This window comes from Lemur catta, chromosome 3 (genome assembly GCF_020740605.2).
Source record: "Lemur catta isolate mLemCat1 chromosome 3, mLemCat1.pri, whole genome shotgun sequence".
NCBI classification, from domain to species: domain Eukaryota; kingdom Metazoa; phylum Chordata; class Mammalia; order Primates; family Lemuridae; genus Lemur; species Lemur catta.
The window spans coordinates 30,058,746-30,081,322 of record NC_059130.1 but is presented as its reverse complement, the minus strand read 5'-3'; the positions used below and the strand labels follow the sequence as shown (position 1 = coordinate 30,081,322).

Here is a 22,577-nt window from a genome sequence, read left to right as displayed (position 1 = left end):
CAGGTCCCTGCCCACAAGGCCCCAGTGCCCCCCGCCCCCTCCCAGCCCTGCCTCTGGCCGGCCCACCAGCCTGCCTGGCACTCAGACTCCTTCACCCCCCCCCCACTCTAGCTGTAATCACAGCTCAGCTCAGACCTCCCCCTCCTGTGAATAATTGGGGCTGATTTAGGGGCTATCAGGGGAGAGAGGGGGGGCTAATGGAGTTCGTGGGGGGCCGCCCTGGTGATGAGGGGAAGGTTGAGAGGCAATTAGCAGGGCTGACAGTCTCAGGAATCACCTAATGCGCCTGCCCGCAGGAAGGGCTAGTGAGGGATTTGTGGGGAGGGGGTGGCCTGCCCCACCCCCACGTCCAGGGATGGACTTGGACTTGGACTTGAGGAGGGATCCGCCCCTCCCTCAGCAGGAGATTGGAGAACACACTGCAGGAGGGACTTCCAGAAAAACAAGGGCAAGGGGCAGGCACAGGGGCAGGAGGGCTGGATGGGGTTGGGGGTGCCAGATGAGTGAGGAGCTCCTTATCCCCCTACAGCCCCACACTCCCCAACACACACACACACACACACACACACACACACACACACACACACACACACACACACCGTGCTCCAGATGAATCCTATCCCTCACTGGGGACCAGCTCCTGATTAATACCAACATTAGCCCTGAACACTCACCCTCCTGGCCCCCCTGTCATTAATTACCTCCTCTCCCAGCCCAGCAGAGGGGAAGCCAGCTCCTCTGGGGCAAAAGGACCAGAGCTTCTGACCCCCTGCCCAGAGAAGCCACCCCTGCCCCCCTCCTCCCTGCTTCCAAAGGAAAAGGGAGGAAGAGAGGAAGAGGGAAACTGGAGGGAGGAAGGAACAAGGAAAGAAGGGAGGGAGGGAGGGAAGGATATTTGCCTTTCTGTTCCCGCCAGCCGCACACCCCCAGCCCTCAGAGCTCTCGCCTCAGAGTCTCTCTGCAGCCTGAGCTCCTTCTCCACCCTGGGGATGTCAGCCTGGAGCTGGAAAGGCTCTGGCTGGAAATGCCCATGGGAGCCCTCCCTGGTGGAGGTGGACAGCCAGACCCCCAAGCCCCTTCCCCCCAGCCTATGTCCCTTCTGATGTCAGGTTGGGAACAGTAATTTGCATGGACCCATGCAGAGAGCCAAGTTTACACAGACCTCTCACAGGGACCCACAGGGACTGTCAACCACAAACACAAAACCAGACACACTGGGACCAAAGTCACCCTGGGTGGGAAGGGGGTGACACACTCCGCTGTGAGCTACCACCCACCACTACACACATAATCACACCAAGAACATTTAGTTCAGAGGAGCACCACTCGGCTGCCTGGGGAGGGGCAGGGAAGGTGTCACAGAGCATCGAGTGTTGGAGGAGACTCTGCCTCTGTGGCAGGACGTTGGGGTTGGTGGATCAGTTTGGTGTGTATGAGCCTCAGGAATAGGGGTCCCTTCCTTCTCCCCCATGGGCTGCCATCATGGCTCCCTATAGCTCAGTTGTGTGCGTCTCTCCCTATCTACACACACACACACACACACACACACACACACACACACACACACACACTCATACCTTAAAGCAAAGTGTAGTGAGCTGAAACTGAGCCCATTCCTGTCTGCTCCTTACTCAGAGCACCAAGCCCTGACTCCGCTCTCAGCCCCCCTGCTTCACCCCTGCCGCCCCAGACCCCCTGCCTCCCAAATTGTGTTGCTACACGTCTTCTTTGAGAAGGAAGCTCCCACTCCAGGATATGGGGTGAGGGGCTCTGTGAGACTTTCCAGAGCCCCTCCCATCACCCCCTTGTGCCCCGTTATGAGACCAAGTGAGCCTGGAGACCTGACAATCAATATCCCTCAAAGATGAAGACGCTAATAACTTTATCCCCTCTTGTCCTCCAACTCTTGCCTACATTAGCTCTGACCACAGGCCCCAGGCAGCTGGGACCTGCAGTGGGCAGGCCCGAAGCTGAGTAACCCCTTCAGATCCAGGTGGGAGGCATGAGGATAGACTGCAGGAAGGACTTCCTGGCACTCGGGATAAGGGGATAAGGGGTGGAAAGCCTTGGGAGCATGTTTCCCACTCCCAGGTTGATACTATTAGAGACCTGACTCAAGGTCTATGAGCATTTGTGACCTCAGAAGCACCCTGTGAAGGTCCTTGTGCCAAGGTCCCTGTCTACTCCCTGACTGCTGCCCAGAGGTGAGCTGGGAGGGAAATTCCCACTAGAGAAAAATCAGGCAGCCCGAGGACTGGAGGTAATGGGGGTGGCGGGGCAGGGGAGGGTGGCTCTGGCCCTGCCCTCCCTGTGGCATCCCGAGGCTCTTCCTCCATCAGGGCCTTTCGGGGCAGCAAGAGACCTGGAGCCCACAAGGCTTCAGAGGGCGGGAGAAGCCCCCTCTTCACCTCTACACTCCACAGCCCGGCAAGGCCCCGCCCTCTGAAGCAGCTGCAGCTAGAGGGGTGGTTGGGATCAGGGACAAGAGCTCCTTTTCTGCGAGCACCATCCCCCCAAACATACAACCTGCCTCACTCCCAAGAACAGGGCCAGGACCTGTGGCAGGATAGAGAGGAGGAGGAGGAGGAAGAGGGAGGGGAAGGAGGAGTGGGAAAGAGTACAATAAAAACAGCAAATGTTTCCATAGCACCTGCTACAGGCCTGGCCCTATTGAAAGAGTTTTTCTTGTGGGACTTGTTCAAGCTTCAGAAGCACCCTGTGAGGTTACTGCTATTATTATCCCCGTTTTGCAAAGGAGGACACCAAGGCACAGAAAGGTTGGCTAACGTGCCCAACATCACACAGCTGCTAAGTGGCAGAACCAGGCTCCAGAGTCTAGAAGCTTAAACCCCAGGGAACACAGCCCTGAAAGAGGAAGAAGGGGGCTCAGTTTCACAGGAGGTAGGCTGAGGAGCCTCTTGTTCCAGGGGCTGGGTTACAGGCAGGGCTCAGGGAAAACACATCGCCTCTGGGGCTCTGCTTCTGTGGCTCTTGTGTTCTGTCCTTCTGCACCTGGCTCTCTGCCTTTTCCCCTGTGCCCTGTGCAGGCAGGTCTTGGGCCTCCGCTCTGCTCAGGACTGTCCCCACTCTCTGTCCCTCCCTGCCACGGTGTGGGCTCCTCCTGCAGCTCTGGCCTGTCTTGTCTATCTGTTCCCACCACCCCAGAGCCATTGCTGCTCAAGCTTTCCACCCTAGCACTGGAGTCTGTCAGAGCTGGGGTGGACAGAGACAGTCTGGGAGGGGACTGATGCTTGCTGCAATGGAGCCACCTCATTTCCCCTGGGGGTGCCTGAATTCCCTGGTGGTTCAGACTGGCAGCGGGCTGAGAGCTGGGATTCCTGGGTCTTGGCTCCTCTGAAGAATGTCACCTCCCCCTCCACCCTGCCCCCACCCCTGCACTCCCCCTCCGCCCCCAGCCCCATCCCAGCAGCTTGTCCAAGGCCACTTCAGGAATTTGGCAAGACAGGCTCTCTCTGGGCTGGTACTTAGAGAGCCCAGGGCCTATGGAATCTGGAATTCTCCCTAGGATCTGTCTTCAGCCTGGGGATCCAAGGGGGCACTGGATGGGACATTCTCCACCCAGGCTGCCCTAGACCACTCACTGCTCTCCCCTTTCCCGGAAAGCTGAACAGATGCTCTGCTCTCCTGTCGGGAATCCAGCCCCCAAGGGAACCGGGCAGGAAGGAGGCAGAGGATGGTTAGGAAGGCTGAGGGGGCCAGGGGTGGCTTGGACCTCTGAGTTCTTTAGAGACCATCCTGCTGCTGGGGGCCCCTAGGGAGCCCCATGGGTTTATTGCCCTGGTTCCTTCTCTCCAGAGTAGGTATGGAGGAGCTGGCAGAGGCTGCTTTGGGAGGGGGGACCTGGCTTGTTTCTTCAATGCTGGGCATTCCCGAGGTGCCCACCACCCTTTCTGAGCCTCTGTCTTCCAACTAGGACAGCCCTCTCTGAGAGGAAGGGTGGAGGGAGGGGCTTAGGCCAGGTTGGGGAACCCAGATGTCTAATCCCTCAGGTTGCTGTCCTGGTCCCAGTCCTCTATGGGGTCCTCGGGGCCCTATCCCATTGATTGCCCCGCAGCCATCCATCTCAGCTGGTGCTTAGCCCCTGGGGTCTGTGTGGGGCAGCTAATGGACTTGGCATAGCCAGGAGGTAATTAACAGGGACGGGGCAGGGGCCACATCGGGGCGGAGGGGGCACCATTAATGACAGTGGAATCCAACAGCTATGAGTGATTGGGGAGGGGGTGCTGTGTGTGCGTGTGTTTACATGTCTGTGTTTGCACGTGTGTGCCTGGGCCGTGTGAGGTGCACATCTGCACGTCCATCAGTGATGGAGAGAGAGCATGGGGGTGGGGGCTTTCAGGCCGCAAAGCTGACAACATGGGTGCGACCGCCCTCCTCGCTCCCCAGGACAAGGCCCCAGGTCCAGACTGCCTGAAGGGGTGGGAGTGCTGGGCTTCAGTGCCTGTTCCCAGATCAATGGAGGCTATCCAGTTCCCTCTCCCGTGCTCTCACGGAACGTCTCCTTCCCTGTCCACACCTTGTTCCCGGAACCGCTCATCTCACCTGCCCGGCTTTTCCAGCAATACCTCGGCTGTGGTTTAGGAGCCTCTGATGTCCTGAAGCCTGATGTCTGAAGACCTTGGAAATCTCCATATGCCCTGGCAGGTCCCTTCTGCTACCTGACCTCCAACCTCTCTCCTTCAGTGATGCCCCAACCCTGCTCAATGTGGGGCAAACCTCAGATCCCCTTATGTCTACCCACAGAGCCTCCCAGTCTGGAGGTGTCCCACACCCTCCTTGCGCCTACAGAGAGGCTCAGAGGGCAGAGGAGGTGAGGCACCAGGTGAGATGGAAAACCACGCTCAGGAGCCCAAGGTGTTCTCCAGGACAGTCTCCGACTCAGCTTCTGGTCCCACCTGTGTCTGAGTCTCTCCGTCTGTGCCCAGCTATGTCTGTGTGTCTCTGTCTCCAGCCTTCTCTTCCTCTCTGTCAGCATGTCTCAGTCTTTGCATCTCCCTCCGTAGCCTCTCTCCATGTCACCTTGTGTGTACATCCTGTCCCTGTCCCTCTGTCTGCATCTGTCCCTGGGCTCACCTGTTTGTGGATCTGATCCCACTCTGCATCCCTCACCATGTTTCCAAACCCTTCCCTCCCAATCGCTCCACCTGCTTTAAGTGCACTCCCTCCCAAGGGTGGTGCAGCCCCAGCCCCACCCATCCCAAGGCAGGAGAGCAGGGCTTGTGAACTTGGCCCTTAGGGACCAGACCTGTCCCCACCCCCCCATCAATCAGCCTGCAGCCCTGGGTCAGACCTCCATTAGCACTAAGCAGCCTGGACAAGAGGCAGACACACCACTGGGCTAGGCCTAGGGGTGATAAGACTCAGATTGAATCACCGGGTGGGGGGTGGGGGGTGCTGGGCACCCAGGGACATGAGACAGCCATTTGATTAGCCCTGAGGAGCTGTGGGGAGCATGTGTTATTGCAGGAGCTGGGCAGGTGATTGGAAGTGATGGGACTGAGGGCTGGAGGGAAGCTGCTCCTCCCTGGCTCTGGGTGGAACACAGCCTTTGGGTTGGGGAATACGGAGCCAAGACCCGGGTCCCCTAGCATGATGGGGCTGGGGGGACCTTACCCAGTCTCAGCCCTGACAGAAGCCTTGGACCACTCAGTTAAGGCCAGTGATGTTCCAAGGAACAGAAGGGAAGGGAGACCCCACCCTTGGCCAGAATGGGACAGGAAGATGGCTCTGTCCTTAGGAAATAGCCATCTTGCCCAGTCCCTGGCCGCGGCAGGTGCTACTCTGAAAGCACTTAGAGCCAAGAAGAGTAAGAGGGGGGAGGGAACATGGGGTCCTGCCTCCTTCACCAACCCTCAATCCTGCTCCTTCTTGCCACATGGGCAAATACGCACACGCACAATCTCTCTCTCTCTCTCACACACACACATCCACTTGTTCTACTGTGTGTGTGCTCTGCTCTAGGCACACCGACACAAGGAAGACTCCCGCCAATGCTTCCATCCCATCCACCAGGACATGCAACTTCTGTCCCTCCCACTGCAGCCCCGGCCTTCCTGAACATGAAGCACAGAGACAGACAGTTACGGTCTGAAGGTCTGGGAGGCCTGGCCTGAGGCTGCCTCACCTCCAGGTGAACAAGGTGACCACAAGACTGGGACCCAAACCGTAGTCACAAGGTAGGAGTGGCAGCTGCATGGAGCGGGGGTAGGCAGCTGAGGGGAACCTGACTGGGGGAGGATCCCATAGAGCCGCCCCCTACCTGAATCCCAGCGCCCCACTCCTGGAACGACGGCATCGCAAGAATCGGCAAGAGACACAGCCAAGGGATAATAAATATAATTGCTATGACGGAACCTTGCCTAGAGAAGCAGGAACATCCTCTACCCCCAGCCCCCACCTGTCCCCCCTGCATGCTGAGGGTGAGTTAGATGCTTTGAGATCACCCTGGGGCTGTGGGAGATCTGGGGGTTGCGGAGGGCAGGCCCCGGTATTCCGGCTACCCAGCCCCAGGCCCTGGGCCAGCCCCTAGCCCAGGACGTCCAGGTAGACAGGAGGCGCCTGGGCCAGGGCTTGCAGCCGGGCATGTACGTCCTTGATGCTGTGGCGCTGCTGGGGCTCCCGCTGCCAGCAGCCCCGCATGATGGCGTAGACCTCTGGCGGGCAGGCACGTGGCCGCTCCAACTCACGTCCCTGCGTGATGCACTCAATCGCCTGGGGCCACCAGAGAGACGGAAAGGAGAGCACACTAGGTTGGGGGCAGGAGGATGAGGCCAGCCCCAGTGCCACCTATGCCTCGGTGAGGCTCCCAAGGCAAGTCACACGCTTGTCTGGGCTTCTTGGGTGCTGATAATCTAAATGGACACAGTAGACCCCAAGATTCCTTTCTGCTCTGATCCTGAGAAGTGGGAAGGATTAAGGCTTGACTCTGGGAAGCTTGGGCTCGGGGTAGGATTGCTTCTGGAAGGCTGGGATCAGATGCTGAGAAGACTTGCCAGGTGGGTTGGGGAAAGGGAGGGCCAAGGCATTTGCCAAATCCATCAGCTTGGTGTTGGGGGGCTGAAGGGAGGAGGGGACGGGCCCTGTGCCTCTCAGATCCAAAGGGAAGAAAGAAAATGGAGCAGAATTGCAGTTAAAGGCCTTGAAAAATAGCTGGCTTTCATTTTAAAGTAGAAGACGACCCCCACTTCCTTCTCCCTTTCGTGGATACTACCCCATAGTATCTGAAAAGAACCTGCAGCAAGAAAGATCAAAATTAGACTCTAAGAAGGACCACTAGAACAGCTAAGGGATCCAAAGAAGGAGAAATGGTGCAGGTTGTGGTTGGAGAAGGGGCCTAGAGCCTCTTTCCCCCTCTTCCCCCCTCCCCATTAGAGGACTTGGGTTATGGGCGGCACTAATTCCATTCCTTCTCTCAGTGCTTGAGAAAATTAAAATCTATAACCCTCTCCCCCACCCCACCAGCCTCCAGGGAGCAGACTGCATTAGGAGGAGAAATGGAAGCTGACAGCTGCGAGCCAAGGAAGGGGTGGGGGGAGCTGCTCTGGGAGACAGAACACCTGGGGCCTGCTCCGGCTGTGGCCAGCCAGGAGGGCAGCGGGAGGAAGCAGGAGTGTCCCTCTGACAGTCTAACCTCCAGTCTCCCTGCTGCAGTGTCAGGCCCTCTTGTGCTGTGCTCCTCTTCTCATGCCTCTGCGTTCCACCCTGATACGCCTACTAGGTCTGTAAAACGCAGCTAGGGATGGGGGTCTGGCTCCACTTACAAAGTGCTTTGAGGTTCCCCCAGGGGCCAGCTGGGCCTGGGCATAGGATGGTAGATAAAGGCAAGACCAGGAGAGGAAGAGAACAGGGCTGGGGTGGAGGGAGCACAGTGTGGGCAGGATGCTGGGATGGGTCTCCCTAGGCAGTGGCAGAGGGGCAGAGAGGGACTGAGTTCCCTATAAAAGGGACCCAAAGGGTCAGGAAATGGGTGTGGCCAGCAAGGGTGGCCCCCAGGACGGGGCTGACCTCGGTGTTGGAGAGCTGGTACCAGGGCTGCTTGCCGTAGGTGAAGATCTCCCAGAGCACCACGCCGAAGCTCCACACGTCGCTCTCGGTGGTGAACTTGCGGTAGAGGATGCTCTCCGGCGGCATCCAGCGGATGGGCAGCATGGTGCGGCCTCCCACCTGCCGGCGGTGCTCTGCGTCACCTCCCAGGCGCCACCAACCGCCTGTCGCAGCGCAGACCCGCCCCAGCCCCATCAATAAAAGTAAACAGATGTGGCCGTCGGGGCCAGGGCTAAGAGGGAAAACCTAGTGGTGCTGTTTCCATCCAGGACAGCAGAGGAGACAGCCCTTCCTCCACGGGGGCTGAGGAGGGTTGTTTAAAGCCAGAGCCAGAGACTCTCAGCTCCCGCACCACTGAGGAAGAGGAGGGTGTGCCCGACAAAGGCAGGCTCCCGGTGGACTCGGAATCCAGGGTGTCTATAGCGTGGATGCTGGGGGAGGGGCTGGGGACAAAGGACCCTTACGCGGTAATAGTCAGTGCTGTAGATATCCCTGCTCATGCCGAAGTCACCGATCTTGACCACTAGTCCCTGACCCACCAGACAGTTGCGCGTGGCCAGGTCCCGGTGCACAAAGTGCAGACCCGCCAGGTACACCATCCCCGCAGCGACCTGGCTAGCCACGGCCAGCAGCTGCCCCAGGCCCAGGGGACCTGGAGCCACATCCTCCCCGCCAGCCAGCAGCTTGGCATCAGGCCCATGGGACCTGTGAGCAAGAAAGGGAGAAGGGATAGAGGCTGGGAGCCCAGGAGCCTGAGGAAGGGGAGCCCCAGGAGCTGGGAGTGATGGGGGAAGAGACTGGGGGACCGGAAATGGAGGAAGGAAAGGACAGTGGAGGCAGCTGCCTGCAGGGGCTGGGGGTGGGGTGCTGCAGGAATAGGTGTGCCCACCTCCAAGGCTTCCACCAGAGAGAGCCCACGGTTCCCACATCTATGCCTTCCTCTCAGGCCGCCCCTTGCACTCCAGCCGCTTACTGGCCCCTACTTCTTCTCTTGCTATGGGCACTTCAGACTCAGCCCTTACAAGCTGAGCTCAATATCTTTCCCTCAAGCCCGCTCTTGCAGTGAAGGGAACCTCCCCCATCCAGAGTCTGGAACCTGGGCATCCTCCCTTGCCTCCCTGTTTCTCTCACCTTTGCCCTCAGTACCAGCCATTCCCGTGGGGTCTTCCTTCCTTCTGAAGGTTTCTGGGATGCCCACCTCCTCCCCACAGCTACCACTCAAGGTCAGTCCCTGCTCACTCATCTCCATTCCCCAATATTCCTTCTTTTGAAGCTTTGCCTGAGCTGATCACTTTGCCAGGAATGCCTTTTCCTATTGGCCAACTTTCTCCTCATTCACTTATTGCAGGTATTTTTTAAACATCTCCAATGTGCCAAGCACCAGAGCTATAGTGGAAAGTATGATGCACTGCTTTCCACTGAAAGCAGTGCAGTGTGAGGGGCACCTGATGGGCACTAGGGGTGGGGATGTAAGAAGTCAGGGAAGGCTTCCTGGAGGGAGGGGAATCTAAACTTAGACTCAAGTGCTGAAGAAAAGTGGATAAGCCATCCAAAGGGGTCCAGGGCAGGGGAGGGTAAAGTGGCTGGGAGGGAGGCCCAGTATACCAGCCAGAGGGAACTGGAAGTACAAAGGCCCACAGGAGAGAAGGAACAGAAGGCCCCTCCTAGGGGAAGTCTTCCAGACTCATCTAGAAGCATTCGTGATTCCCTCCTTTGATTCTCCCAGTGCTCCATCCAGCATTTAGAGCCACTTTTCCCACAGTCTGGGCCCCACATGGTGGTATCTCCCTGGTCTGCCTCCCCTGAGACCAGCACTGAATGTGCACCGTGTCTGGAGAGCGAGGGGATGGGCTCCTCTCTGGCCTGCTCTTGACTCGGGTTCCTCTGTGCCAGTCCTCCACACTCAGCCTCAGGTCTGGCCTCACCCCCTCCTGCTCCACACCCTCCACTGGCTCCCCCAGTCCACAAGGATAAGCTCAGAACTCAAGGATCTCTCCTAGCCGAGTTCTGCAGCCTGACTGCATGAATGACCCACCACTCCCAAGGGGATATTTGGGAACCAGATCATGACCCTCAGCTGGACAACCACACAGCACTTGCTCACCCAGAACCACAGCCCCCCACCCCCACCCCCAGCCCCCCTTACTGGTGGGGAAAGTGAGGTCAGAGAAGAAAGGGACTTGGCACCGAAGGCTCAGCTAATAAGCCCGGTCCTTTCTCTGCCTAACAAACACTGGCCCATCCTCGCAGGAGCTGTCTCATCGGGGAAGGATTCGACTAAGGGAACATGTGACCGTCACAGTCAGAGCTTAAGAGCAGGGGTTCTGCCTGGCATCACATCTGCCCCGGGCCGTTCACTACCTGTCTGTCCTTGGGCAAGTCACTTAACCTCTTCAAGCCTTATCTGTGAAACAGGTACATTTCTTGAAGTCATTAAAATTATTAGCACAAATAGATAAACATATCAGAGTTCTTCTGTCCAAAGCCAAAGAAATGAATTTTTTGTAACTTTCTTCAAGTATAAATTGCAACATATGCTTGGAGACTAAAAAATAAATATATATTTATATTATTGTATGAGGTATTTATGTACAAGTGAGTAGAACCACAATGAGAATGAATTGTAAAGTACATAACACAGTGCCTGAAACATAGAAAGTGCCTATAAATGTTTGTTATTGCTGTTATTGTAATTATCTAAACTGCCACCCTCTACAGGCCTGGCCTCTGTGTGCCACACACAAATGCACACACACCCTTTGCAAAGTCCACTCATCCCAAAGTTTTAGCTCATAGCCTCTGCCAGTGCGACCTCCCTGGCTACTGCCACTCTGTCTTTTGTAGGGACCACCCCCACATGCACACACCTGCCTCCCTGATCCTTCCTGGTGTCCCCCCTTGGTTCGACAGACAAGCAGGGATGTGCTTGGAGGAAAGGACAATAACCAGAGGCCAGAGGCCAGGTGCTCATACCGGAGGAAGCGGTTGAGGTCGCCATGCCGCATATACTCAAAGACCATGAGCAGCGGGCGGCCCTCGGTGCAGACGCCAAAGAAGCGCACGATGTGCTGGTGCTGCAACATGGTGAGCAGCTCCGCCTCGCGCTGGAAGTCTTGCCGGGCGCTCTCGGATACCTCCTTCAGCGCCTGGATGGAAGGGCAGGGACAGGACTGAGCGGGGGCCCAGGCCTCACCTCCCCACATGCAGAGCAGCCCACCCACCCCCAGTCTTGAGCCATGTCAGACCCTGACATCCCACTCCCAAGCCTAAGCATTCTGTCCTGATACGATGGTGCTCCTGGAGGTGGCACCCAGGCCAGCAGTGCCTCGTGATCAGGGTCTGACCTTGACGGCCACCAGCATCTTGTCCTTCTCAGGCAGCAGGTTGTGGCACTCGGCAAGGAAGACCTTCCCAAAGGCACCCTCGCCCAGCTCCCACTTGAGCACGATGTCCCGGCGCTTGATGTGATGAACACCTGGGAGGGGCTTGCAGGGTCAGCTGGGAGCCCCAGTCCCAGGAGGGATGTGTAGTGGCAAGGGCAGGACTATCTAGCAGGGCTGTGTGCCACACAAGGTGCCCAGGCAAGGGGCTAGATGGGGATTAAAATTCAGCCTTCACTCCTTCACCAAGCCACGTGTCGTAGCGTGGACTGCATCCGCCCAGAGAGGACACGGTGTGGGCTAGCTGTGACTTGGGCGGGGCTGCAGCCAGGCTGGTCTCAGCCCAGGAAGGATGTGCTATGGCTGGTAAGGGGGGCGGGGAGATTGTTCAGGCCTCGGGTGAATAAGGACGATGGCCCAGAGGCTTCTACATGCACACGCACACATACACACTCTCCCTTGCCCTTGACCTGCATTGTCTCTCACAGGCATCACTGAAGTATTGTGGGTTCTCGATGATGTGGCCTTGGAGCCCAGAGCCTTTGCCCTCGGTGGGGGACAGGGAACTGCCACCCAATGTCATGAAATGCAGAGACATGGCCAGCCCGTCCTCTGAAGCCAGCACAGCAGGGCCTGGGGAGGAGACACAGCCACATGGAGGGGCTTGCCCACACCTTGGCCCCTGCTTGCAGGGTGCCAGTTGCCCCCACCTCATAACTTGCAGGGGCAGGACAGAGGAGCAGGGGGCAAGACAGCAGGCAGGAAGAAGGGGAGGCACCATGCTTCTTCTTATCTGGCTCCTGTCCAACCCCTGGCCCCAGGGGCACCAAAGAACTCCCCCACTCCCTCCCCCCGAAGCCCAGACCTCCCAGACCCACTTAGTGTTTGACTACAATCCAGCCACCAATTAGCAGCTGCTGCCTCTGAAACTACCCCAGCACCAGCCCCGACACTCACTCACACACACACTCACACTCACAAGCCTCATGGCCAGGCCTTCTTCTATCCCCCAGACACACACCCTAGAACTCCACGAATGCACAGCCCCCCCCCCATACAGAGACAGAGTCAGCAGGATACAAAGCCAGTAAGATAGACAGACAGACAGACAGCACTCTGCAGCCTCTCCACTCACGGTTGATCCCAAACTTGTTTCTCCGTCCGCATTTGTTGAGCACAAGGAGCAGCGTAGAAAGGAAGAGGCAGGCAAAGACAGCCAGCCCCACGGCCACAGAGACCTGGGGTGGGGACTGGAGTTAGATCCAGGGGCTTCTCCCACACTCTCAGGGCTCCCACAGCAAACCACTGCTCCATCCTGCATAGGAGCCCAGAGCCAGGCCCCCGACTTGCCTCCTCCTCCCCTGTGGACCGCTGCAGTGGCTGTGAGGGTGGCAGGCCAAGCTCATGCCAGACTGCAGTGACCTCCCTGCTCTGACCAGAAATGCCACGCAGATGATCCTGTAGCTTGGCCTCCCGATCCCACATCCCGCACAAGCTTCTACTTCCTATGCTCACCCCAAAAGGTGTTTCGTCCTTCTTCTCCACTGGGTCTCCAGACGTGCTGTTAGTGTCTGTAGGGACACAGGGCAGGAAGGGTGGGCCTTGGCACGCACCGTGTCTCCTCCAGCAGCTCCCCACCCTGGCCCCAGCTGGCTTTTCAGGGATTAGGTGAGCTGTACCCTCTGCCCCAGCCTCGGCTCCAGGGACCAGACAGAACCTACCCTCCAGCCTGGGCTACTCACCCACTGGCGAGAAAGAGACTGCAGCAGGAGGGAGGAGAGAGAGCAGTCAGATGGAGGAGGAGAGCAGCGAGTCCCTGACCCCTCTGGGGCTCATCCCTTTGTGGGGTGAGGGTGGCATGGGGGTGGGGCTGCTGGACCTCAAGGGAGAAGATGCCTGTGATCATTTTCCAGCTGGGCCAGGAATGCCCTTGTGCATGGCTCTCTCTTCAGCCAGCCCAAATGGATGGAATAGCTCAGGGGTTCAGAAGTCCTGGCTTGGGGGAAGGGACCAAGGGGGCCAGCACAGAGCTGGACATCAGGACTCTGGACTCCTTTCTGTCCAGGACCAGGCACTCCAGCTCCTGGGGTCAGGGTCATAGCAGAAAGTGGGCCAGGCTTCCCTGGACATCCTGATCTCCACCCCAGGTAGAGCCCAGCAGTGGGGACAGGGTTCAGGGTGGCCCTCACACCAGGGATGGGGTCCTCGGGGTTGAACTCGAAAGGGTTGTCCATGAAGGCAGCCATGACCCAGTCGGCGGCCTGGCCAGAGGGGTTGGCAGCCAGCAGCGTGTAGTTGCCGTTGTTGACATGGGTGGGCTGGTTGAGGCGCAGACAGCCGTGCCGCACAGTCTCGTTGGCCGCCGGCTCCAGGAACTCAGTGAAGATGAAGCTGGTCTCATTGAGCACGGAGCCATTGAAGAGCCAGCGCAGAGAGGGCGCTGGCTGCCCGTCCACGGAGAAGGGAATGCACCAGTGGTGCAGCTCCACCGGTGCATGCAGCTGCACGCTGGCCGGGACTGCGGGCCAGAAGGAGCGACAGCGAGAAGTCAGGGAGCGGCTGGAGGGAACCCGGCACGGCCCTGGCAAGTTCAGGGGCAAAGGGGATAGAAGCAGAAAACAGGTGGCACGCCTGAGAGAAACAGGTCAGCAGGCCTAGGAAATTCACAGGGAGAGACGTTCTGAAGAAATGTCAAATTTTAAATAAATCAGGCAGCAGGGATATAAAATTCAGAGGCTTAAGGAACTTAAGTGGTGGGCCATGAATAAGTAAGTAACAGCCCTGGAGAAGCGGGTACCAGCTTATGGCAATTAAACCTGGAGTCTTTGTGGGTAAGGAATATGAAAAATTAAGCATGATCAGGCTTCAGAAGATGGGGCAGTGGGGCCTAAGAATCAAACACGCAAAAAATATACAGTTAAAAACTTGTTGAAAAAAAGATATGGGTTTGAAATAGATCCAACCTGGAAAAAGCAAAAGCCCCTCACTAATAGGGAAAAATGTGTGTGTGTGTGTGTGTGTGTATAAAATTTACACTGGGATTCCGGCTGGCATCTACACCCTGGAATACTACGCAGCAGTGAATTAAATGAACTACAGCAACTCCCATTAACATGGATGGATCTTATCAAATGATGTTGAGTGAAAGAATCCACACACAAAATAATACATGCAGTATAATTCCATTCACATAATGTACAAGAACTGGAAAAACTATATTGATAGGCATACTTGTGAAAAATTGTTTTAAAAAGCAAGGAAGGTCGGGCATGGTGGCTCACGCCTGTAATCCTAGCACTCTGGGAGGCTGAGGTGGGAGGATTGTTTGAGCTCAGGAGTTCGAGACCAGCCTGAGCAAGAGTGAGACCCTGTCTCTATTAAAAAAATAGAAACAACTTAGCTGAACAACTTAAAAAAAAAAAAAAATATATATATATATATATATAAAAAATTAGCTGGGCACGGTGGCACATGCCTGTAGTCCCAGCTACTCGGGAGGCTGAGGCAGGAGGATCACTTGAGCCCAGGAGTTTGAGGTTGCTGTGAGCTAGGCTGATGCCACGGCACTCTAACTCAGGCAACAGAGTAAGACTCTGTCTAAAGAAAGAAAGAAAGAAAGGAAGGAAGGAAGGAAGGAAGGAAGGAAGGAAGGAAGGAAGGAAGGAAGGAAGGAAGGAAGGAAGGAAGGAAGGAAGGAAGGAAAAGAAAAAGAAAAAAATAAAAACAAAAATAAAAAGCAAGGAAATGGTTATCAGAAAAGTCAGGATGAGGTAGGGGACAGGGTGGGTTGTGAATGGGGAGAAGCGGGGGTCTTCTGAGGTGCTGGTAAGAGTATTGCTCAAAGTGCACGTTTTACACGTATTTCTATATATATGTCACAACAAAAGAAGAAAAATGATATAAAGTACAAGATTTCAGATAACTTTTTCACAGACCTAGAGAAATAGGCACGGAGCCTAAATAGGAACTCAGGAGGGGAATTTCCTCTTTTAAAACTAGGATTCGGGGCAAAGGCCTAAGGCGGGACAGGCAAGAAGTAGTCCGGAGCGGTGGGAACAGCCGGGCAGCTGGTGTTGAGGGCCTCAGGTAGCAAGGCTTGGGCAGGGGGCCAGAAAGAAATCCATCTCCATCCCTCTGGCCTCGATGAGCCCCCAGGACTTCCCTCAAAGGATCAGGTTTTCATGGGAATCTGGAAACAGCTGGGAGGGAGCAGCTGTGGTGACACACATCCCACCCTTTCCTCCAGCCCCCCACCCTCTTTTCAGGGAAGAAGAGATGAGTGGGGGTGGGTGCAGGGGCAGCCCCTGAGACTCACAGGAGACGTTGACCTGGACAGAGACTTCGGCCCGGCCCACGTCATTCTCTGCCCAGCAAGTCACGTTCTTCCTGTTGAGGTCACTGGTGACATTGGCCAGAGTCAGCTCCAAGGATGGCAGACCCCCAGACTTCTGAATCAGGGAAGAGAGGGGAAATCAGGAAGAGCTTCAGCCAGCTTGGGGCTGGGGGCTGGAGCTGATGTCTTTGGGGAGCCCCTCTGGCTCCAGATGGAAAGCAGAGGAGGGCTGGCGGGGAGGAGACGGGTGGGAGAGAATATGGCTCCTTCAGAGCTTGTTCGTAGACTACGTCCTGGATCATATATTTAATGATCTGAAAAATCTAAAATACAACCTACAACCTCAAAATAGGCACAAAATACCCCCACAGGAAAAATAAAAGCATCTATCTAAGCAGCTAAGCAGATGTCACAAATCCCAAGTACCAAGTTCATACATAGCTCATTTGAGAACCAACCTGACCACCTATGCTTTCTCGTTTCACACACAGTTCTAACAAACTCGGTCTCAGCCCAGGGAGGGTCAGACACACAGAGACGGTGCTGACAACAGGGCAGCAGTGAGAGCACAGCGGCAGCGGCATGTCCTTCAGCAGATGACGAGAGCGAGTGAGGTTAGGGAGGCAAAGTGACTTGATTCTGAGTCACCATCAAAAGATTGGCTCAGATTCAACTTCTCTTCCTAAGAAACCACGGACGTGTCATGTGTAAGTTATATGATCTCAAGACAATTCTAAATCTTGCTGAACCATGGGGTTTGGTTTGTTTTGTAAGCTGAAGAGGTGCACAAATTATCTTCTGACATTTTAGAAAGTGATTTTCATAAAATAATGAAAATAAAGTCATGGAGAGATCTCCTTTTTCTGGAAACTTCGTAGATGTGGAGTCCCTTGACTACATGCCAGAGTAGGTTTGGTGTCCCTGGGCTTCCACTGGAATACGTGAGTTCAAAGGTTCCAGAAGAGCTCTCCAACCTGTCATGCAAGCTCTTATTCCATCCTGCTGCGGGGAAGCCCTGCCCTGCCCTCCGCGGCCCTCCGAGTGGCTGTCCCATCTCCTCCATTCGCCCTCGGTGGGGCCTGGCCTCCCAATAACTCTCCCCTAGAGCTGCTCTACCATCCCTTGTTCTCCCAGCTGAGAGGGACCAGACGATTTTCCCCTCCATCTGACACAGTTAGGGTGTGACTTTTCTATAGGAAGTTTCTAGAAAACACAGGTGGTAGTACACATGTAAATCTCCCAAAGAGAAAGCAAAAACCTGGAATTTCCCCAAACACAGGGTTCATCTAAGGTCTCTCCACGCACAGATATGGCCTCTGCCTTGTCCTCTCTCCTTTACTCACTCTGGGTGGCTTTGACCTCTGGAGGGGAGGAACCCCTCAGTGGCCAGTGACCCCTCTACCACATCTGGCCACCTCTGCTCAGGGCTCCGGTGGTTCGTCCTTCAACGTGGTTCCAGGGGCCTCCAGCAATTCTGAGATTGACTCTCCTCCCAAAGCGAGGGCCTCCAAACTAAACACCACACCCGCAGTCCCGCTGGCCCACAGCCCGGTCCTGTGTATCCACTCCTGCCACCCAGGTAGGGTGGGCACAGCCCATTGTCAGCCTCCGCTGACCTTGTCAGCAAGGCTCCTGAGTTAGCTGTGGCTACTCTCGGCTGCCCGTCTCCAGCCTAAGGACAAGGGGCAAGGCCTGGGCAGGTGCCCAAAGACATGTCTGGGTAACAGAGATAGAGGCCAGAGAATGCCCAGAGGCAGGCAGGACATCAGAAGGCCATGATGTCCACCTCCTCAAGTTACAGATAAGAAAACCAAAGTTCAAGCCGATTAACGGATTTTTCTGAAAGTCACTCCAAGAATTAATTAGTGAGAGAGCTGGAACCAGACCTGGCCTCCTTTACTAATATGTTCATGACACACCCAAGAAGATACTGCTTACAGAATCTCCAGAAAAAGAGTCCAGGGGCCCCTAAGAACTCACCTTGGGGGCAGGACCACAGAAATTGTGCCCCTTCCCTGGAACCCAGTTTCCTTATACAGAAAGGGGGTGTAGGAGAGGGATGGTCTGTTGGGGCCCTCTCGGCTCCAACATGTGAGGGCTCTGTGACCCTCTGTCTTGCAGACAGCATCATGTTCCCAAAAAGGGGGCCTAAGTCTTGGTGGGTCCAGTGTAGCCGGAGTCCCTGTTGGGCCAGCGCCCACCATGAGGGCATGTGTGGGCCCTGGGCTGACCCGCCTGAGCCCTGTGGGTTTAAACCACCTCTGTCCATCCCTCAGCCCTTATGTGCTCCTTACTCATTGTCTCTTTCCCCCCAGTGTCTCTCTTTTGCTGTCTTTGTTCCCTGTGCCCTGCCGGGACCTCTTTGGGGGGCTGGGGGTGAAGGGCTTCTCACCATCACCGTGGCTGACCCCTCCAGCTCCGTGAGGATCCAGTCGGCCTGCTTCAGGCCCCGCCCTTCCACCTGGCACCGCAGCAGCACGTCGTCCCCCACGTCCACGGAGGCATTAGGCATCTGGACCTTCAGCGTGGGCACGCCTGGCGCCCGAGATGCCCAAGGGCGAGGGGTGTTAAAGCCAGGAGCGGCCTCAGAGCTCTACCCCGGGGAATGCTTCTTCCCCCACCCGCCTCAATAACCCAGGGCCCAGACAATGTCCTCCCAGGCCTTGCCAAGGGCCGCTCCCCCCGGGCCTTCAGTGCTTGCCCAGTGCCCTGTCCCCGAGCAAGTAGCTTTCCCAGCCCCTTGCACCACCCCAGCACGTACCGCAGCTGGCGTTGGGCATGAGGGCGAGGGGCCCCTGCCCGCCACACTGCAGCTTCTGTTCTCGCACTCCGCCCAGGCCCTCCTCCTCCCAGCGCTGCAGCCAGCGCAGGGCACAGGAACAGTGCAGAGGGTTCCCTGACAGGACCCTGGTGGGTGTGGGGGGACACCAAGAGAGTCAGGGAAGGGACAGGCGCAGGGTCTGAGGAACCACCGGGATGAAGTATTTGCAGTGTGAGGGAGCAGTTAGACAGCAGGGAGGCTGGTGGAGAGGGGAAGGGAGATGCAGGGGAGGGCCCCGGTAACAAGATATTATTCAAAGAAATAGAACGCAGAAAGCCCAAGACAGCCGGCTGGGGCTGCATAGGAGTCCCTTACCCCAGGCTCCCCAGGGTGACAAGCCAGGCAAGGGCCTTCAGCATGGTGGCAAGGAGGGAGGGGCATGGCCTCCCAGAGTGAGCCAGAGGCCAGAATGCCCCCTGGGTGCACAGGGACCACCGCTGCGCTACCCATCCATGGGCAGGTGCACTGGGAACCACCGCAGTGGGCCTGTGCCTCTGCTCAGCCCACAGTCACCCAGGCCGGCGCCCCCACCCACCCAGGGCCGCAGCCCCCTCAATGGTGGTCATCAGCCTTTACATTGATGGGGGTTTCACAGGTATCACACAGTCCCCAAAGAGACCCCCGCAATGCAGTGCCACACAGACACCGTGACACAGCATCACACAGACACGAGTGCACACAAGCACACACACACTGGCTGCTCCTGCCCCTGGAAGGGCCCGCACTCACAGTTCCTGTAAGGAGAGGCCCTGCACGGTTTTCCAGGAGAGAGACTCCAGAGCATTGGAGGAGAGATTCCTGCGGGCAATGAGACACATCAAGACAGACCCCTTGAGCGACCTGACCTCACTCTGACCCAATGCGAGGGAGGGAAGGAGCCAAAGAGGAAGTTGACAGCTGGCTCCCTCTCCCTAGCCCAGACAACTAGAACAAGCCTGGGGAGGCAGCTTGTGTGGATGGGGGGCAGGAGGGGGCCAGGTAAGGCTTGGTGAGTCCCTCTCCTCTCCCTGGGATGACAAGGGTTAACCCCACTTAACCCCCTCCCCAGACCCCAGGGAAGGGGATCTGAGGGAACAGCCACTCCCCCCTCCCCCACCTGCTTCTGCCCCAGCTGGCAAAGTGCTGAGGCCACAGCTGGGGGAAGGGGCTCCATCTGTGCTCCTGCCCCACAGAGCCCAGGACTGGGGAGGAGGAGGAGGAGGAGGAGGAGGAGGAGGGCTGAGGCTGCCACACTCCCTTGCTCTCTACCTGTCCCCAAGGACTTCCTCAGGACTCCTCCCCCTCCTCCTTCTTGCCCCTCCTTGGGGACTGCCTGGGAAAGGACCAGACCCCCAGGCCCCAGCTGTAGAGGTGGAGAAGCTGAGCCCAGCAAGGTGCGGGCTCCAGGCCACACAGGAAACTGGTTTGGAAGCCCCAGGGCTCTGTGCTCTGCTCCAGGTGGCTGCTCCTGGGACCCTCTGTCTCTGCGGGGCCTGCCCTGAGCCCTCTCCTTGCTGAGCCATCCTAGCATCTACAGGGCCTGGGTGGGAGAGGCACCACCACACAGGGGCCAGGAACATCACCCACCTTAGGGCCAGACAGAGCTAGGTGTAAGTTCTATCCTGCCACTTACAGCTGTGTGGCCTCAGCCCAAAAACATAAGCTCTCTGACTCTCAAAATCTTCATCTATGAAACGGGAGCGATAACATCCTCTCTCTCACCAGGCTGATTGTGAAGATTCACTGACATGACTACTGTGAAGGGTTATTGAGGACACATTTTTAACTGAAACCCCAGTACCTAGTCAGTGACATAATATCACCTTGTTTTGTTTTGTTTTTGCTGTTAAATTGCTGGACACAGCAGAGAGTTCAGGGGAGCAAGCACAACTTGGTGAACGGCAGGTCCCACCACCCTTCCCATCTTTCCACCTGCTCGTGGTGAGGGGCAGGGGAGCCGAACTTCTGCCCTCAGAAGGTCAGGGAGGGGCTGCTAGGGACTCGGAGTATCTCTCCCTGCCCACCCATGACCCTCTTCGTCCTCTGCAGGAGGGGCAGCTATGACTCCCAGGAATGGGGAGGGTGACAAACGGCAGATCTGATAACCCAGCTCCCAGGCTATCCTAGGGGCCCGTTGACACATCACCACCAGGGCAGGGTGGGAAATGGAGCCCCAGCCAGAACCCAGGAGTACTGCTCCAACCCTTCTTCCCTTTGGACTGGTGTGTACCTGAACCCTGCAAGGATAGGGGGGAGGCACCTATGAGAAGGGTCCCTGCAGCATGAAGCACGGAAGTGAGGCAGCAGGAAGAACCTCTAGCTGGCAGGGCTAAGAGCATGCCATCCCTGAAGTAGATGTGAAGATGACTTCCCTGACCAGGCAGGGGCCTTCCTCAGAACAGGTCCCTGGGGAGGGCCAAGCCCATTAGCGGCCCAAGTGTGGGTGGCTTCCCACCCCCACTGCCCATCCCCGGCCACTCACAGGCGACTGAGCCGAGGAGTGAAATTGAAGGCATCTGGCGCCACGGAACGGAGACCACTCTTCACGATGGTGCTGGGGAGCGGTGTGGGAGATCAGCCCCAGGTCCTCTGCTACTCGGTCCCTGGCCCTCTCTGCCCAGCCCAGCCCCAGTCCCCACTGCAGAGCCCTGTGTCCCTCCCCAGCCCCCTCGTAGTTTCCTCAGCTACTCTGGACCCCTCAGAGCCCTCACCTTCCTAACCACCCCCCCTCCGCCACCCCCACATCACTCAGTCCTCAGCCTCTCAGGTCCTCCCAGGCCCTAGGACCCTGCACCCTCCCTGACCTTCTGGCCCCCCAGCGCCCATGCTGACCCCCACACCCACCCAGTCCCCAGTTCCCTCACAGGTTTCTCAGCTCCCCCAGGCCCCTCAGGTCACTGAGCTCCAGATGCTGCAGATGCTGCTGGTTCTCGATGTACCTGTGGGAGAGGGGATGGGAGTCACGGGGGTCAGGCCCACACTTGAGTTCCCATGCCCACCCACCTGCCTCCTTCACAGTCACACACGCACACACTCCTAGCACACACACACACACACGCACCCATTCACACACACACACACATGCACTGGCATGCACACACATACACATGTATGCACAGAGACACCCCCTCATAAGTCACACATGCACATGTGTGTGCACAAACACACATGCACATGCACACTTACATCCTCACACACTCACACTTATGCACACTCACCTCTTGCACACATACATACACCCAAGCATACAACATACACACACACAGAGGCACAAATATCTGCACAGCTGATGCTCACGCACATTCCTACATGCAGGAACACACACGTGCGTGCACACCCTCGCACATGAGCACACATAAGCAAAGCTCACATTTATCTCTCATGTGCACACACTCACGTTGATAGACACATACAAGTCCATTCTCAGCTTGGTGTTCTACTTTTGTACCGGGCCTCTCGGGCTCAAGCTCAACAAAGAGGGGTCATGCTGAAACACTCACTTCCACAAAGGGCCCGGGCTCATCACTGCCACTGCCCCACCCAGCAGAGGAAGACTATGGTCATGCACATGCATGTTCTGAAACAAACCTGCTCAAGAGCCACTGTCTGGGCTCACCCATACTGCTACACACATACACATACCCCACCCACTCTGCCCCCTCATAGCCTCTGGCCACTCCTCATACTCAAGCAGCAACCCCTACTCCCCCCAACCCCCACCCTTTGGGCAGATGGAGGAGGTACAGAGACTATCAGTCAGGCACCCCCAGGACGGACCCATGAAGCAGGAGAGGGGTAATGAGAGGATGGAGTCAGAGCATGGGGGGTGGGGAGAAGAGGCTGACTGGCTGATTTCACAGTGAAAGAGAGAGGGAAAGGCTCAACGTGTGGGGGACAGAGGGGGCCAGAAGGGCAGAAAAACAAAGAGAGGGTGAAACAGAGACACAGAGAAAGGGAAACTGGCAGGAAGAGACTGTTAGAGAGAGAGAGAGAGAGAGAG

At 56.8% G+C, this 22,577-nt stretch overlaps 2 protein-coding genes across 2 annotated transcripts; both read right to left on the bottom strand.

Moving 5' to 3' along the window:
• Positions 1-6,341: 6,341 nt before the first annotated feature.
• Positions 6,342-13,304, bottom strand: LOC123634791 (high affinity nerve growth factor receptor-like). Its single transcript, XM_045546512.1, has 9 exons — positions 13,266-13,304; positions 12,960-13,178; positions 12,580-12,682; positions 11,931-12,077; positions 11,409-11,539; positions 11,038-11,210; positions 8,529-8,769; positions 8,026-8,184; positions 6,342-6,732 (listed from the first exon to the last, which is right to left on the bottom strand). The coding sequence occupies exons 1-9, from the start codon at positions 13,302-13,304 to the stop codon at positions 6,547-6,549; spliced, it is 1,398 nt and encodes a 465-aa protein (XP_045402468.1). The 3' UTR covers positions 6,342-6,546.
• NTRK1 (neurotrophic receptor tyrosine kinase 1) lies at positions 13,166-21,812 on the bottom strand. The gene is made up of 8 exons (XM_045546511.1): positions 21,796-21,812; positions 21,442-21,516; positions 21,060-21,131; positions 19,328-19,396; positions 18,539-18,684; positions 18,170-18,312; positions 15,760-15,892; positions 13,166-13,962 (listed from the first exon to the last, which is right to left on the bottom strand). Exons 1-8 carry the CDS (start codon positions 21,810-21,812, stop codon positions 13,325-13,327), a joined length of 1,293 nt encoding a protein of 430 aa, XP_045402467.1. The 3' UTR covers positions 13,166-13,324.
• Positions 21,813-22,577: the final 765 nt, after the last annotated feature.